General features: G+C 40.3%; 1 protein-coding gene across 1 annotated transcript in view; it reads right to left on the bottom strand.

Annotated features, from left to right (window-relative positions):
• Window positions 1-15,988, bottom strand: part of LOC100948016 (adhesion G protein-coupled receptor E2) — a gene marked incomplete at its 5' end in the record, with an annotated part of 28,818 nt that extends 12,830 nt beyond the window's left edge. The window contains 5 exon segments of the mRNA XM_003804111.3: window positions 13,984-14,219; window positions 14,568-14,765; window positions 15,081-15,260; window positions 15,468-15,691; window positions 15,881-15,988. Coding sequence (XP_003804159.3) covers window positions 13,984-14,219; window positions 14,568-14,765; window positions 15,081-15,260; window positions 15,468-15,691; window positions 15,881-15,988 — 946 coding nt within the window.
• Window positions 15,989-16,007: the final 19 nt, after the last annotated feature.

The following is a 16,007-nucleotide window of genomic DNA, read 5'->3' as shown; positions in this document are numbered from 1 at the left end:
ACATATCCTTCTTAGTAAAGTATCCCAAGAACGGAAAAAAAAGTATCCAATGTACTCGATACTACTATGAAATCAATATATAATTACCTACACAATCATACGGATGGCAAAACATAACTATAGTCCATATAGTAGAAGGGAAGAGGTGAGAGAGGGGTGGGGAGAGGGCATATGGGAGAAGGGAGGGTATTCAGGGGGACCTCACCTAATGTGCATGATGCAATGGTACATTTCAAAACTATTAAGAAATGAGTATAATTGTGATGGATGTGTTACTTGGTTCAATGTAAACATTTCACATTGTATATCGAAGCAGTATCCTGAAACCCATAAATACATCAATGTACAAAGTTATGATTTAATAAAAAATAATTAATTATAAAAAATAGCTTAGAAATTTATCATTGCATCATGCACATTAGGTTAGGTCCCCCCAAATACCTTCCCTCCTCCTGGCTTCCTCTGTCTCCTCCCCTCTTCTTTTTCTTCCTCCTTCTTTCTGGACTATAGTTATGTTTTACCATTCCTATGAATGTGTAGGTGATTATATACTGATTTAATAGCAGTATTGAATACATTGGATACTTTTTCTTCCATTCTTGAGATACTTTACTAAGAAGAATATATTCCAGCTCCATCCAGGTAAACATGAAAGATGTGAAGTCTCCATCTTTTTTATGGCTGCATAGTATTCCATGGTGTACATATACCACAATTTACTAATCCATTCATGGGTCAGTGGGCACTTGGGCTGCTTCCATGACTTGGCTATTATGAAGTGGGCTGCAATAAACATTCTGGTGCAAATGTTTTTGTTGTAAAATGATTTTTGATCATCTGGGTAAATACCTAATAGAGGGATTGCAGGATCAAACAGTAGGTCTTCTTAGTTCCTTAAGCATTCTCCAAACTTCTTTCCAAAGAGGTCGTATTAGCATGCATTCCCACTAGCAGTGTAGAAGTATTCTCTTCTCTCTGCATCCTTGCCAATATCTGTTTTGGGATTTTGTTATGTGGGCTAATCTTACTGGAGTTAGATGATATCTCAAAGTGGTTTTGATTTGCATTTCTCTGATGAATAAAGATGATAAATATTTTTTCCTGTGTTTGTAGGCCATGTGCCTGTGTTCTTGAGAGAAGTTTCTGTTCAAGTCTCTTGCCCACATAGAAAGGGAGTTTTTTTTTTTTATTGATTAGTTTGAGCTCTCTGTGGATTCTAGTATCAGAACTTTGTCAGAAGCATAATCTGCTTCTGAAAATATATTTTGCCATTATGAAGGCTATCTGTTTATTTTATTTACTGTGCTCTTGGCTGTGCAGAAACTTTTTAGTTTGATCAGATCCCAATAATATAATTTTGGTGTTGCTTCAATTGCCAGGGGTGTCCTCCTCATGAAAATTCTCCCTGGGCAATTTTTTCAAGCATTTTCCCTGCACTCTCTTCTAATATTTTTATAGTTTCATGTCTTAAGTTTAGGTATTTTATCCAGTGCCAATAAATCTTTGTTAATGGTGAGAGATGAGGGTACAGTTTCATTCTTCTACAGGTCACCAGCCAGTTCACCCACCACCTTTTGTTAAATAGGGAATCTTTCCCCCAATTAATGGTTTTGGTATGTTTGTCAAAGTTGAAATGACTATAAGTGTCTGGGTTCATCTCTTGGTTCTCTATTCTGTTCCATAATCTACCGCTCTCTTTTTGTGTCAGTACCAGACACAGATTTATAGTATAGCCTGAAGTCTGGTAACATGATACCTCCTTATCTGTTTTTATTTCTGACTAGTGTATTTGCTATTTGAGGTTTTTTCTGATTCTATATGAAATGAAGCACTATTTTTTCAGCTGCAGGAGGAGGCTTGTGAGCCCTGTGCTCTGCCCTTACAGAGCCGCTAGCCATGTTCTGCCCTGCTGGGGCCACTGTGCACCTGCCCTGGCAGAGCCATGTGCCACATACTCTGCCCTGCTGCTGGAGCTGTGCACTCTGTGCTACTGGAGCTGCTGCTACAGCTGCCTCCCTGGCCATGGGCGCCACCTAGGAGCTGCTCAGGGACACCTCACATGAAGATTCAGCAATAGTAGAGTGATTCTACCAGGGTCTAATCTTGGAGAGACACCTCCCCAACCCTGGGGACTGCCAGAGGAAGCCAGTCTTTGCCCTATAGGGATATCAGTGCTGAAGAGTGGCTGAGGCAAAGGTGCAGTGGCTGAGGGGGAAAATCATTTGCTGACTTGTTATCTCACGCTCGGACTGAGCTCAGGTGGGACAGTCCCCAGTAGCCATTGAGTACCCAAGGTAGGCAGGCCTCAGCTCCCCCAGCTGGCTTGTGGCAGAGGGTGGTGGCTGGGTCAAGGGGGCATTGACTTTCCTTTGACTCTGGCAGGCACAAAGCCCTGGCACATCTGCTTACTGGAGGGAGCAGGACCACAGTCCCATGCGGTTACCAGTGAGTGGGCATGAAAGAGGTGTAAGGTGGGGAAAAAGATACCAGCCCCATTGTCCAACTCTGCTACTGCGTGGGCCTTTATGATTCCACAGAGTACTGCAGTCAACCACATTTGAGGAGCCAGTAGACCTCTGCTATCTAGTTGCAGGAGACTTTTCGAACTCTCCCACTTGAGAGTTGGTACTGACTGGGTCAATTGGTTTGGAACTCCTAACCTGGGCCAATCACCCAAGGACCCTCTTAGGTGGTACTATGGTGTGTGGCAACAGGAAGGGTTTATTTTCCTTTTCCAGTTGTTGCCTGTGGGGGCTGGGGTGTCTTAATTTCTTGTACTTCTCCACAGCCGAGACTTCAACCCAGAGTCACTGATCCACTAGGATCAGACAAAGATTAGCTGAATACAAGACAGAGCCACCTAACCCGCCACATCAAGCAGGTCCCCAGAGCCTCAGATTGTAATACTGTACAGGTCCTTTGCAAAGCTGTAGGGGAAAAAGCTACAATCACTAGTCCCAGATCCTTGGCAAAGGACTGGTTAGCTACAACTCCAGGAGTCCCCAATACATTTCACTTTACCTGCCCATCTAGCCAAATGGTGAAAAATAATCATGGGGCAGAATCAGTGGAAAAACTCTGGCAACATTAATAGTCAGAGTAGATCAACTCCCCCAAGAAATAACAAAACACACACACCAGATGATCCCATCCATAAACAAATGACAGATGTCAGAAATCGAGTTCAGAATTTGGATGGCAAATAAGATCAACAGAATGGAGGTAAGGATGAAGTTAGAATTTCAAGGAGTAATTCAAAAGTTGTCTCAAGAATTCAATGAATTCAAAGACAAAATTACCAAAGATTTTGACACATTGAGGCAAGAACTTGCAGCCCTCAAAGATTTGAGAAATATAGTAGAATCCCTCAGTAACAGAATGGAGCAGGCAGAAGAAAGGATCTATGACATAGAAGACAAAGCTTTTGAATGCTCCAAAATGCTGAAAGAGGAAGAGAAAAGGAGAGCAAAAATGGACCATTCCCTGAGAGAATTGTGGGACCACTCCAAAAGGACAAACATTTGCCTTATAGGAATCCCTGAAGGAGAAGAGGTTGCTTCAAAAGACCCAGATGCTCTACTCCAAGAGATAATAGAGGAGAACTTCCCAAACATATCAAGAGATTCTGAAATCCAGATAGCATACAGTTTCAGAACCCCAGCACTATTCAATCCAAATAAAACATCTCCTTGACACATAATTAACTTTGCCAAAGTTAAGACAAAGGAGAAAATTCTGACTTCCTCTCTGTTTTCTTGAGGAAGGCTTCCAATGCTATAAATTTCCCTCTTAGGACTGTCTTTGTAGTATCCCACAAGTTTTGATAATTTGTGTCTTCATTATCATTTTATTCAAAAAATTTGGTGATTTCCTTCTTAATCTAGTCTTTGACCCAGCTATCATTCAGCATAAGGTTATTTAGTTTCCATGTCTTTGTTTGAGTATGAAGATTCCTATTGCTGTTGAGATCAACTTTTATCCTGTGATGGTCTGAGAAGATGCAAGAAATATTTTCTATTGTTTTAAATTAATAGAATAGGGTAGAATAATTACTATTATTTTTAAACTTGTGTCCTACAATATGATCAATTTTAAAGGATGATCCATGGGCTGATGAGAAGAATGTATGTTCAGTTTTGTTAGGATGAAATGTTCTGTAGATGTCTGTTAAGTTCATTTGTTGTAGGGTCAAGTTTAAGTCCAGTATTTCTTTGCTTCATTTTTTCTTGGAGGATCTATCCAAAACTGCCAAAGGTGTGTTAAAATCTCTGACTATTATAGTGCAGGAAGATATCTAATTATTGATGTCTGTTAGGATTTCCTTTATAAAATGAGGAGCATTCTAGTATGGTGCATAAATGTTAACAATTGAAATATCTTCATGTTGAATGTTTCCCTTGACAAATATGAAGTGACCATCCTTATCTTTCTTTACTTTTGTTGGTTTAAAGCCTATTGAATATATGAATGATATTGCAATCCCTGCTTTTTTTTGATTTCCATTTGCCTGAATTATAGATGTTCATTCCTTAACCCTTAGTCTGTTTTTATCCTTTAGGGTAAGATGAGATTCTTGTATGCAACAGATATCTGGCCTGAGTTTATGTATCCAGTCAGGCAACTTGTGCCTCTTTAGAGAACAATTTAAGCCATTCACATTAATTGAGAGAATTGATAATCCTGGTATCCTGGTAGTATTTTCAAATGCTAGTGTATATTTTTGGTCCTTTCCCTACTGTGCAAGTTAGGTTTTGTTCAAAAGTTTCTGGGTGAGTTTACTTTGGATCTTTATGGAGTATGGGACTGAGAATAACCTGGAGAGCTGGCTTCATTATGGCAAATTTATTCAACATGTGTATATCATTAAAGTATTTGATTTTTCTGTCACAGATGAAGCTCAGTTTAGCTGGATATAGGATCCTTGTCTGAAAGTTGTTTTCTTTTAGGAGATTGAAGGTCGATGACCATCCTCTTCCAGCCTGGAAGTTTTCAGCTAAGAGATCTTTAGTCATTTTAATATTTCTCCTTTGGAGCAGTAAGGGGCATAACCAGTGGGTCTGTTTGCTGATTTCCCTCCTCCAGCTATCACTAGCTGGGGGAAGGACAACAGCTATTCACATCTTTGTGCATCAGAGGCTCCTGTGAAATATGGTTATTCCTTTGAAATGGGTAGAGGACAGGCTGATGTCAGGACATAATTAGGTGGTGCTGTCAGCAAGGGGGCCCTCAGAAACTCTTGCTGCAGCCCTGAAAGTGAGCTTGTGAGGCTCTCAGGGAAGGGCCATAAGCACAAATCCAGCTCATTGGCAAAGAGGTGGTAGCTCTATTTCCTGGGGCCTCCCAATCTGGTCTCACCCTGTCAGTTTTAGTTGCCAAATACATCTGTATGGTGTTTTTTAAGGGCCCCTAATTAGATTATCTCTCAATAACTATATATGGACAACCTATTGTTTCAACTCAGAAGTATAATTAATATTGAAAAGAAAGCTGAAAATATTCATGGAAAGGAGCTAGCAGAAGAATTCTGGCAACATGAAAAATCAGAGCAGATCAAAGGATTACAAGGCAAATAGAGTAGAAAATACCATCCATAGAGGAATTGCTGAAATGTCAGAAATATAATTTTGAATATTGATGGCAAATAAGATGATTGGAATTGAGGAGAAGACGGAAATAGAAATCTACAAAACAGTTCAAAAGTTGTCTCGTGAAATTACTGAATTTAAAGACAAAGTTGGCTCAGTGCCTATAGCTCAGTGGCTAGAGTGCTAGCCACATATACTGGAGCTGGTGGGTTCGAATCCAGCCCAGGCCTGCCAAACAACGACAACTACAACCAAAAAATAGCCAGATATTGTGGTGGGTGCCTGTAGACCCAGCTACTTGGGAGGCTGAGGCAAGAGAATAGCTTAAGCCCAAGTGTTTGAGGTTGCTGTAAGCTGTGATGCCATCACACTCTACTGGGACAACATAGTGAGACTCTGTCTCAAAAAAAAAAAAAAAAAAAAAAAAAAGAAGGCTGAGCCAGGGTCGAGGATCCAAGGAGAGTCTGAGAGGGTCTACTGACCTAAGCTTCTATAAAAGAAAAGCACCTAGGATCCTGGTTCCAGTCCTGTCCCTTCTGGTCTCCCTGCAGGTAGAGAGCAATAGAGCTCTTAGACCTCATCCCAGGGGGCCTGGCTCAGGGTCAGGTTCAGGCCATCCCCCTGGAGCTGGGCTCTCAGGGTGGATATAAGAGAGCTGCCTTGCAAAGGCCACTGAATCCTTGCTAAGGATTCCCAGGAGAACTTGGCCAGCAAACAGCCACCTGGGGGAATCTGCCCAAAAGATGTCACTAACCACCAAGACAGGGTCCTGCTTTGGAAGGCAGCATTTGCCCTGCAGCCAGTTCCCAGGATTTTCCTTCAAATCCTAGGACACAGGAGGCTGAGAGTCTTTGCCCCAGTTAGGAGAGAAGATGGGGAGGACCTGAGCTGCTCCCAGCTGCATGAAGATAATGAAGGGCCTAGGCCACCAATCTTTCCATATCATGTTTCTGAGTGCATTTGGAAAAGGGAGGTGACAATGGTGCTTTCTGGATGCTTCTGTGTCAGGAAACACGGCTGGCCTCCAGCCACGAATGGTGTCCTTCCTCTTTCAGATGTGGACGAATGTCAGCAGAACCCCAGAATTTGTGAAGGCCAAGGCATCTGCATCAACACCCCAGGAAGCTCCACCTGCCATTGCCCACCTGGCTTTGTGTTCAACCCGATGGCCCCAAAGCTGTGCACAGGTAGAGGCCCAGTGAGGCTGGAGTCAAGGAGGAGGGAGAAGACCCAGTTTCCTTACAAGGTCTATGGCCTACCACCCTGCCTAAGGAGTTGCTTCCCAGGAAAGTCCTGACACAGGACAGGGAGGAGGTGGGCTCTCTGAGTCTGGAATTCTTTTGTGAAGCCCACAGACCCCTTTCTCATCTGTCACATTCAAGTAGAAGAAGGCATCACTTGCAGTTCTGAGAAAGGGAACCACAGCCATGCATAGGAAGGGCACAGGCAAGAGTGCTTGGTCAGGAAGTACAGCCCCTGTGACTCAGCTTCCCTCATAGTTTCTCTTCCTATAAACTAGATATGAATTTCCCTACTGGTGAAGTTGAAGGTCACCAAGTGGCAGATCATTTAATAAGGCCATTGGCCTAGGGAACTGTAGGTGCAGTGCAGGGAGGGGAGACCTGAGCCGGTCAGGGGCAGGGTTTGACCCTCTGGCTTTGTCCTCAGACGTGAATGAATGCACCTCTGGACAAAACCCTTGCCACAACTCCACCCACTGTGTCAACAAAGTAGGCATTTCCTAGACACATTGTAGTTTGTGAAAGTCAACCTAAAGGAGAAAATCCTGCAAGAATCTGGGTAAAAGAAAAGTATTATCTACAAAGGGAAAAGTATCAGGATGACCACAGATCTTTCAGCTGAAACTTTTCAAGCCAGAAGAGGATGGTCATTGGCCTTTAACCTTCTTAAACAAAATAATTTTCAGCCCAGGATTCTGTATCCTGCTAAATTGAGTTTCATTTGTGATGGAGAAATCAAATATTTTACTGACATGCAAATGTTGAGGAAATTTGGCATAACTAGACCAGCTAGCTCTACAGTGAAGTACTCAGACCCATTCTTCATAATGACCAGAATGATGATCTGTCACCAAAGTAAATACACCCAGAAACTAAAGAACAAAGTCTAGCTTCTACAATGGTGAAAGGGATAAAAATAAGCTCAAGACTTCTGAAAAATGTAATGTCCAAAACTCCACCATACTTATCAATTCTCTCAATAAGTGAGAATGGCTTGAATTCCTCTCTAATCAGGCACGGTCTGGGTGACTGTATACAAAAGCTCAAGCTCAGTATCTCCAGTGTCTCCACAAAATACACTTAACCTCAAAGGATAAAAGAAGACTCAGGATGAAGTGATGGAAAACAATAATCAAGGCAATTGGAAATCAGAAAAAAGCAGAGATTGCAATCTTATTTGCAGATACATTTTTATTTAAACCAATAAAAATAAGGAAAGATAAGGATGGACACTACATACTGGTTAAGTGAAGCATACAGCATGAAGATATTTCAATAATTAACATTGACACGCCCAACTTAAATGCTCCTTGATACTTAAAATAAACCCTAAATGATCTGAACAATATGATATCTTCCTGCACCATAACAGTTGGAGATTTTAACACCCCTTTAATAGGGCTGGATAGATCCTCCAAACAAAAAATAATGACCTTAAATATGATTCTAGAACAAATGGACTTAACAGATATCTACAGTACATTTCTTCCTAACAAAACTGAATACACATTCTTCTCATCAGCCCATGGATCATCCTCCAAAATTGATCATATCTTAGGACACAAGTCTAACCTCAACAAATTCAAAAGAATAGAAATCATTCCTTGTATCTTCTCAGACCATCATGGATTAAAAGTTGATCTCAACAGCAACAGAAATCTTCATAACCAAATAAGTCATGGAAATGAAATAACCTTATACTGAATGACAGGTGCTTCAAAGATGAGATTAAGTAGGAAGTCACTAAATTTTTGGAACAAAATGATAATGAAGCCATAAGCTATCAAAACCTGTGGGATAATGTAAAGGTAGTGCTAAGAAGCAAACTCATAGCTTTAGATGCCTTCATCAAAGAAACAAACAGAACAAGTTAACAATGTAAGGGGGCTCTCAAGCAACTGCAAAAGATAGAACAATCCAACCTCAAACCCAGTGGAAGAAATGGAATAATCAAAATTAGAGAAGAATTAAATGAAATTGAGTACACAAGAATCATTTGGAAGATGAGTGAAACAAAAACCTGGTTCTTGGAAAAGCTTAATAAAATAAACAAACCCTTGTTCCTACAAACCAGAAACACAATAGTAAGATCTCTCATAACTTTGATCAGGAACAATAATGGGGAAATAACAAGAGATACCATAGAAATACAAAATATTCTCAACAATTACTACAAAAAACTATGCCCAGAAATGTGGAAATGTAGAGGCAATGGACCAACGCCTGGAATCATGCCACCTTCCTAAATGCAACCTGAAAGAATTAGAAATTTTGAATTGACCTATATCAAGCACTGCAATTCCATCAACAATACAAAATCTTCCAAAAAGAAAATCCTTGGACCAGATGGTTTCACATCAGAATTGTACCAAACCTTCAAAGAGGAACTTGTCCCTATATTGCATAACCTATTTCAAAACATAGAAAAGAAAGGGATCCTCTCCCACACATTCTATAAAGCAAATATCATCCAGATTCCAAAATCAGGAAAGGACCCAATAAAAAGAAAACTATAGGCCAAAATCATTGATGAATATCAATACAAAAATATTCAATAAGGTCCTAGTAAACAGAATATAGCGATGCATTAAAAATGTTATCCATTAGCTTGCCATCCATAGCTCAGTGGTTAGGGTGCTAGCCACACACACCAGGACTGGTGGGTTCAAACCTAGACTGGGCCTACTAAACAACAATGACAACTACAACAAAAAAAAATAGGTGGGTGTTATGGTGGGCACCTGTAGTCCCAGCTACTTGGGAACCTGAGGCAAGAGAATCGCTTGAGCCCAAGAGTCTGAGGTTGCTGTGAGCTGTGTTGCACTCTACCGAGGACAGAATAGTGAGACTCTGTCTCAAAAAAAAAAGTTATCCATCATGATTAGGTAGGTTTTATCCCACGGATGCAAGGTTGGTTAAACATACACATAATCCATAAATGTAATTCACATATATAATAAAAACAAAGACAATATGATTTTCCCAATTAATGCAGAAAAATCCAGCATCCTTTTTTGATAAGAACGCTTAAGAAAATAGGCTTAGGTCAGACATTTCTTAAACTGACAGAGGCTATCTACAACAAACCCACAGCCAATATCATATTGAGTGGAGTAAAACTGAAAGCTTTTCTACTCAGAACTGGAACTAGACAAGGATGCCCGCTGTCACCTCTGCTATTCAACATAGTGCTGGAAGTCTTAGCCAATGCAATCAGGCAAGAGAAGTAGATCAAGGATATTCAAATGGAGACAAAGGAGGTCAAACTCTTGCTCTTCATGGATGACATGATCTTATACCTGGAAAATATCAGAGATGCAACTACAAAGCTCTTAGAAGGGATCAAGGAATATAGCTCCATCTCAGGATAAAACAAATCAATGCCCTCAAATTAGTATGTAATGTGTAGCTGGTTCATCTCTAGATTCTCATTCTATTTCATAGAATAGAATTCTAGAATAAAGGGGACATGATCAAGCTAAAATCCTTTATATATGTCAATAACAGTCAAGCTGAGAATAAAATTAAAGACTCTATACCTTTTACAGTAGCTCCAAAGAAGATGAAATACAGCAAAGGATGCAAAAGATCTCTATAAAGAGAACTGTGAAACCCTGAGAAAAGAAATAGCAGAAGACATTAACAAATGGAAGAACATACCATGTTCATGGCTAGGAAGAGTCAACATTGTTAGAATGTCCATAGTACTAAAGCAATCTACAGATTTAATGTAATCTCCATCAAAGCACCATTGTCATACTTTGAGGAACTTGAAAAAATAGTTCTTTATTTCATATGGAATCAGAGAAAACATTAAATAGCCATTAAATTGTTTAGAAATTAATCTGGAGGTATCATGCTATCAGACTTGTGGTTATATTACAAGTCTATAGTGATCAAAACAGCATGGTATTGGCACAAAAATTGTGATACAGATCTATAGAATAGAATGAGAATATAGAGATGAACCAGCCACCTATCGTCATTTGATCTTTGATAAACTAAATAAAGAATTTGGAAAAGAATTTTTATGTAATAAATGGTGCTGAGAGAACTGGTTAGCCACATATAGAGGATTGAAATTGGACCTGCACCTCTCACCATTGATAAAAATTGACTCTTGTGGATAAAAGATTTCAATTTAAGACACAAAACAATAAAAATTACAGAAGATAGAGTGTGAGGGAAACACTTGACAATATTGGCCTGGGAAAAGATTTATTAAGAAGATCCTCTTGGCAATTGCAGCAACACCAAAAATAAATAAAGGGTACATGATCAAGCTAAAAAGCTTCTTCACAGCTAAGGGTACCACAACTACAGCAAACAGATAACCTTTAGAATGAGAAAATATTTTTGCATGTTACAAATCTGATGTAAGGCTACTGACTAAAATCTATAGAGAACTCAAATTAATTAACAAGAGCAAACAACCCATTTACAAGTGGGCAAGAGACCTGAACAGAAATTCCTCTGAAGTTGACAGATCAATGGCCAAAAAACACATGGAAAAATGCTCATTATCTCTAATATCAGAGAAACGCAAATCAAAACCGCTCTGAGGTATTGCCTAAATCCAGTGAGATTAGCCTGTATCACAAAGTCCTGAATCTGCAGATGCTGGTGTAGATGTGTAGAGAAGGGAACACTTCTACAGTGTTGGTGGGATTGCAAACGAATACAACCTTTATTGAAAGAAGTATGGAGACTTCTTAAAGAACTAAAAGTGGACCTTCCATTTGATCCTACAATCCCATTACTAGATATCTATCCAGAAGAACAAAAATCATTTTATCATAAAGACATTTGTACCAGAATGTTTATTGCACCTCAATTTATAACCGTCAAGATGTAGAAACAACCTAAATCCCATCAACCCATGAATGGATTAACAAACTGTGGCATATGGATACCATGGAGTACTATTCAGCCATAAGAAAAGATGGAGAACTTACATTTTTTGTGTTTACCTGGATGGAGTTGAAACACAATCTTCTAGTAAAGTATCTCAAGAATGGAAAAAAATGTATCCAGTGTACTCACTATTAATGTGAAACTAACATATAAACAACTACACACCCATTCAAATGATAAAACACAAATATAGTATAGGAAGAGGGAGGTGAGAGGAGAGAGGAGGGGGGGAGGAGGTTGAGTGCCTGAGAAGGGATGGCACTCGGTGAGATCTCATCTAATGTGCACTATGTGAGGGTGTTCAGCATGCTCCCTGGATGCTGGGTGAGGGGCTCCACTACAACTTGAACTTTACCTTGAATTTGAAAACAATGTAACCTTACAATATGAGCGAACGCTCATATTAATTTGAAATTAAAAAAAGTGTCCTGTCTCAGCTTCCTGAGTAGCTGGGACTATTTGTGCATACCACTGTGGCTGGTTAATTTTTCTATTTTTAGTAGAGACAGGGTCTCACTCTTGCTCAGCCTAGTCTAGAGCTCTTGAATGCAACTGACCCTCTTGCCTTGGCCTCCCAGAGTGCTAGGGTTACATGTGTGAGCCATGGTAACCAGGCATCAATAAAGAACAAAAATATTAAATTAACAATCTAAACTTCCACCTCAAGATACTAGAAAAATAATATCAATGTAAACCCAAATCAGGGAAGAGGAAGAACATGAAGATTAGAGTAGAAATAAAATAAATGAAAAAGAAAATCAAAAAATAAAATATGGCCATGAAACCAAAGTGCAATTCTTTTAAAGATGAGCACAATTGGCAAACTTTTAGGTAGGCTGATTGATAAAGGAAACTCAGTATTATTAGAAATGAAAGAGGGGACATCAATACTGATTTTACAGAATGAAAAAATGGCATTAAGAAACTGTGCAATTTTATGACAACAAATTAGATAACTTACATAAAACGGAGGAATTCTTAGAAAGACACACTACTATCTATTTCCTGTCTGAAGAGGAAATAGATAATCTGAATATAACTATAGCAAGCAAGAAGAATAATAACACATGACTATTGAACTAATAATTTAAAATCTTTCAACAAAGAAAATCCCAAGCCCAGATACTTCAGTGAGTTTCTCCAAACATTTAAAGAATTAATATCAGTTCTTCACAAAATCAAAAATAGAACAAGAGGAAGTTTTCTATTTTCCCAAATTATTCTATGAGACCAGTATTACTCAGATAACAAATCCAGAAAAAGAGATCACAAGAATAGAAAAGTGCATACATATATTAATATGAATATAAAAATCCTCAACAAAATGCTAGCAGACGGAATATTGCAATATATAAAAAGGATTGCAAACCAAGAACAAGATGTTTTTTCCATGAACATAAGGCTGATTTAATATCTAATAATTCTTCAGTGTAGTACACATATTAACAGAATAAAGGATAAAAATCATATAATTATCTGAATTCATTCAGAAAAGAACTCGGCAAAATCCAACACTCTTTTGTTATAAAAAGATTCAATACACTAGGAATAAAAAACAATTTCCTCTACCTGAAAAAGAGTATCCACAAAAAATGTCCTCAGCTAATGTCATACTTCTGTGGGGAAAAGACTGAATGCTTTCTCCCTAAGTTTGGGAACAAGACACAGTTGTCCACTTAAGGTTTTAGCCACTGCAATTAGGTGAAAAACCAAAACCAAAAAAGAAAAAAAAAAGCTAGAAAAGTGTCTGACACAAAGTAAGCACTTTGTGAATCTTAACTATCACAATTTCATTATTGTAGTTATTGAGATCAGGTGTCCTTTTCTAACTAAAAATATGGAACATCCTATAAAATTTGGATGAATTAGGTTAGATTAAAAAGAAGTTACATGAAGGCTATGTACCCTTAAAGTGCATCAATGTACACAGTTACCATTCAATAAAAAAAAAAAAATGAAAAAAAAATGATGATGTCTTACGTGTGTACCTCTATAATATTCTGAAATTAAAAACATGTTGAACATGTTGTCTTGAGACATTCTTTTAATTTCATCCTTCAAGGACAGAGATGTAAATATGTTCTTCTTAATTATCATAATCTTCTACCAGAAGGATGGCCTAGGAATGATTACTTAGTGTTGTTCTCTATATCATGCCCTGGCGTAATCAAAATGCTGTATTGGTTCTAGTAATAGCCATAGTTGTGCTAGAGAAGATGAGGACAGTGGGAAGTTGTATTTACCGGGCAGATGTTCCATAAAGGTGAGGCCTGGATGCTGCAGAAATGGCCACAATCACAGCTGGGACTCCATAGCCCACAGGGAACATGAGCCTCCTCATGACTCTGCTCCCACTGGAATAGCTGACCACCGTCAGGTTCCTCACAGTGAGGAAGAGGTTTAGGCCCTCCAGCAGCATCCAGGTGAAGGAGGCCAGGTAGAGATAGTGTAGGGCACCTGCGATGATGGCGCACAGCACCTGGGGTGGAGTAAAAGACACTGGGCAACAGTTTGGTCTAGGAGTGGTCCAGGAATGCTATACCCAGCCATTGTGGGGTAATTCTGATGTACATAATGGAGTTGGAAAGGGAAGATTTGTTTTCTTTATGCTGACGGGGGCATAGTTAAAAAAGAAAGGAAATAAAAAAGAGAATAAAAGAAAAATTTGTTTTCTAGTTGGGTAAGGCAGTGTGAAATTGGCAGGTTCCTCTTCTAACCCTCCCAGGACTCAGGGTCATTTCATTAAGGTATCTAATGTAGCATCATTCCATGAACCAGAACCTTCTGGGTCAAGGATGGGAGTCCTTTTTGACACCACTATCAGTACCTTGGGTTTGGTTAGATCAATCGCCGTGAGGAAAAGGAGGTGGGCCAGGAAGAGGCAGATGGAGAGCTGCAGGTGCAGTGAGGTGCTGGTGTTCTGGATGGCCTTGCACAGGAGGAAGGTGAGGGCTGCCAGGAGGAGGCACAGCAGAGAGAGGCCCAGCCCCACGTAGGTGATGAAGGTCAGCACTGGCTGGTCTTCCTGGGAAAAGAAAGGTTCACGATTAGAATTTCCTGCTCTGGGGTAATGATTCCCGCTGCCATTTTTATTCGTGTATTGTTTATGAAATCCAGGAATGGAGGAGGCAGGGATATATGTGAGGTTAATCTAGAATTTTATGAGGTTCTGAACTAATGAATTTAGCCCCTGGGAGGACTGAAGGACAGAAAGAGTCATCTCTTGCCATACTGGATGCTGACCCAGAGAAATTGTGGGATAATGAATTTGTTTTTGAAAGCTGCCACATTTGTAGGAATCTGTTACACGAAAGTAGATACAGAATGCATCTCCTCTCACCTGCACCTCGTAGTGCGCCAGGAGGACGGCAAAGCTGCTGAGGTGGGTGCAGCGGCAGGTGGTGCTGTTGTCTCTGGGGTCCACTGTCCTGCAGCCTGTGGTGTCCCAATGTCCATATCCATTCTGGCCCTGCTCCCAGAAGGCACAGAATACCTTCTGCCTTGGTCCAGGGATCACTGACTGTAGGTACAGGGAACAGGTGTGTGCTGGGGGTTGGGATGCTCTGAGAGCCTGGCCCAATGTTGACTTGAGAAGGGTTGGTTTTTAGGGGGAGATGATGCAAATATGATGGGGTCCCCTAAACCCTAAGGCTTAACTGAACAATAAGGCTGTTCCTAGGACTCAGGTTTCTTCCTACGCCTGCCACCTCACCCTACCAGAACTCACATGATGGGAGAAGGTGAAAGTAACTGGGGAGCTGAGGTTCTGGGTGTTCTTGTTGCTCAGAAAGGCAGAGGTGACGTCTGAGAGCAGGACGGGGGGGACATCCTGCCTCCAGCCCTTGTGTGTTTCGTGCAGAGCTGCCAGCTGCTCAGGCTCCAGGAACAGTGGGGCATTGGCCAGCAACTTGCCCATCCCTGGAATGGACACGAGGCCCACCACAGAATGGCCTGCAGGAGAAGGTCATAGTTAACATCTTAAGGTCCCCAGTGGGGCCTCGTCCTTCCTAAATAAACTCTTCTCTTAGAGTCGCCCATACCCCACACCTCTCTTTAATCTTTAAATATCTGTTTTCCACACCTTTGGGCATTTTATCTCACCATGAAGCCTCATGGACCTTCTACTATCTCAGCCATTACCTGCGTCACCAGGTTTCTGTGCCAGATTCCAGTTCAGCTGCATCTTTGCCTGATTCTGAGTCAAGGTGATATTCCTGTCTCCTTGGTCCTGCACCACCAGGGACAGTTCTATGAATTGTGGGTATTA

This window comes from Otolemur garnettii, unplaced genomic scaffold, assembly GCF_000181295.1.
Source record: "Otolemur garnettii isolate 467f Iridium unplaced genomic scaffold, OtoGar3 scaffold00127, whole genome shotgun sequence".
NCBI lineage: Eukaryota > Metazoa > Chordata > Mammalia > Primates > Galagidae > Otolemur > Otolemur garnettii.
This window is presented reverse-complemented; position numbering and strand designations above follow the sequence as displayed.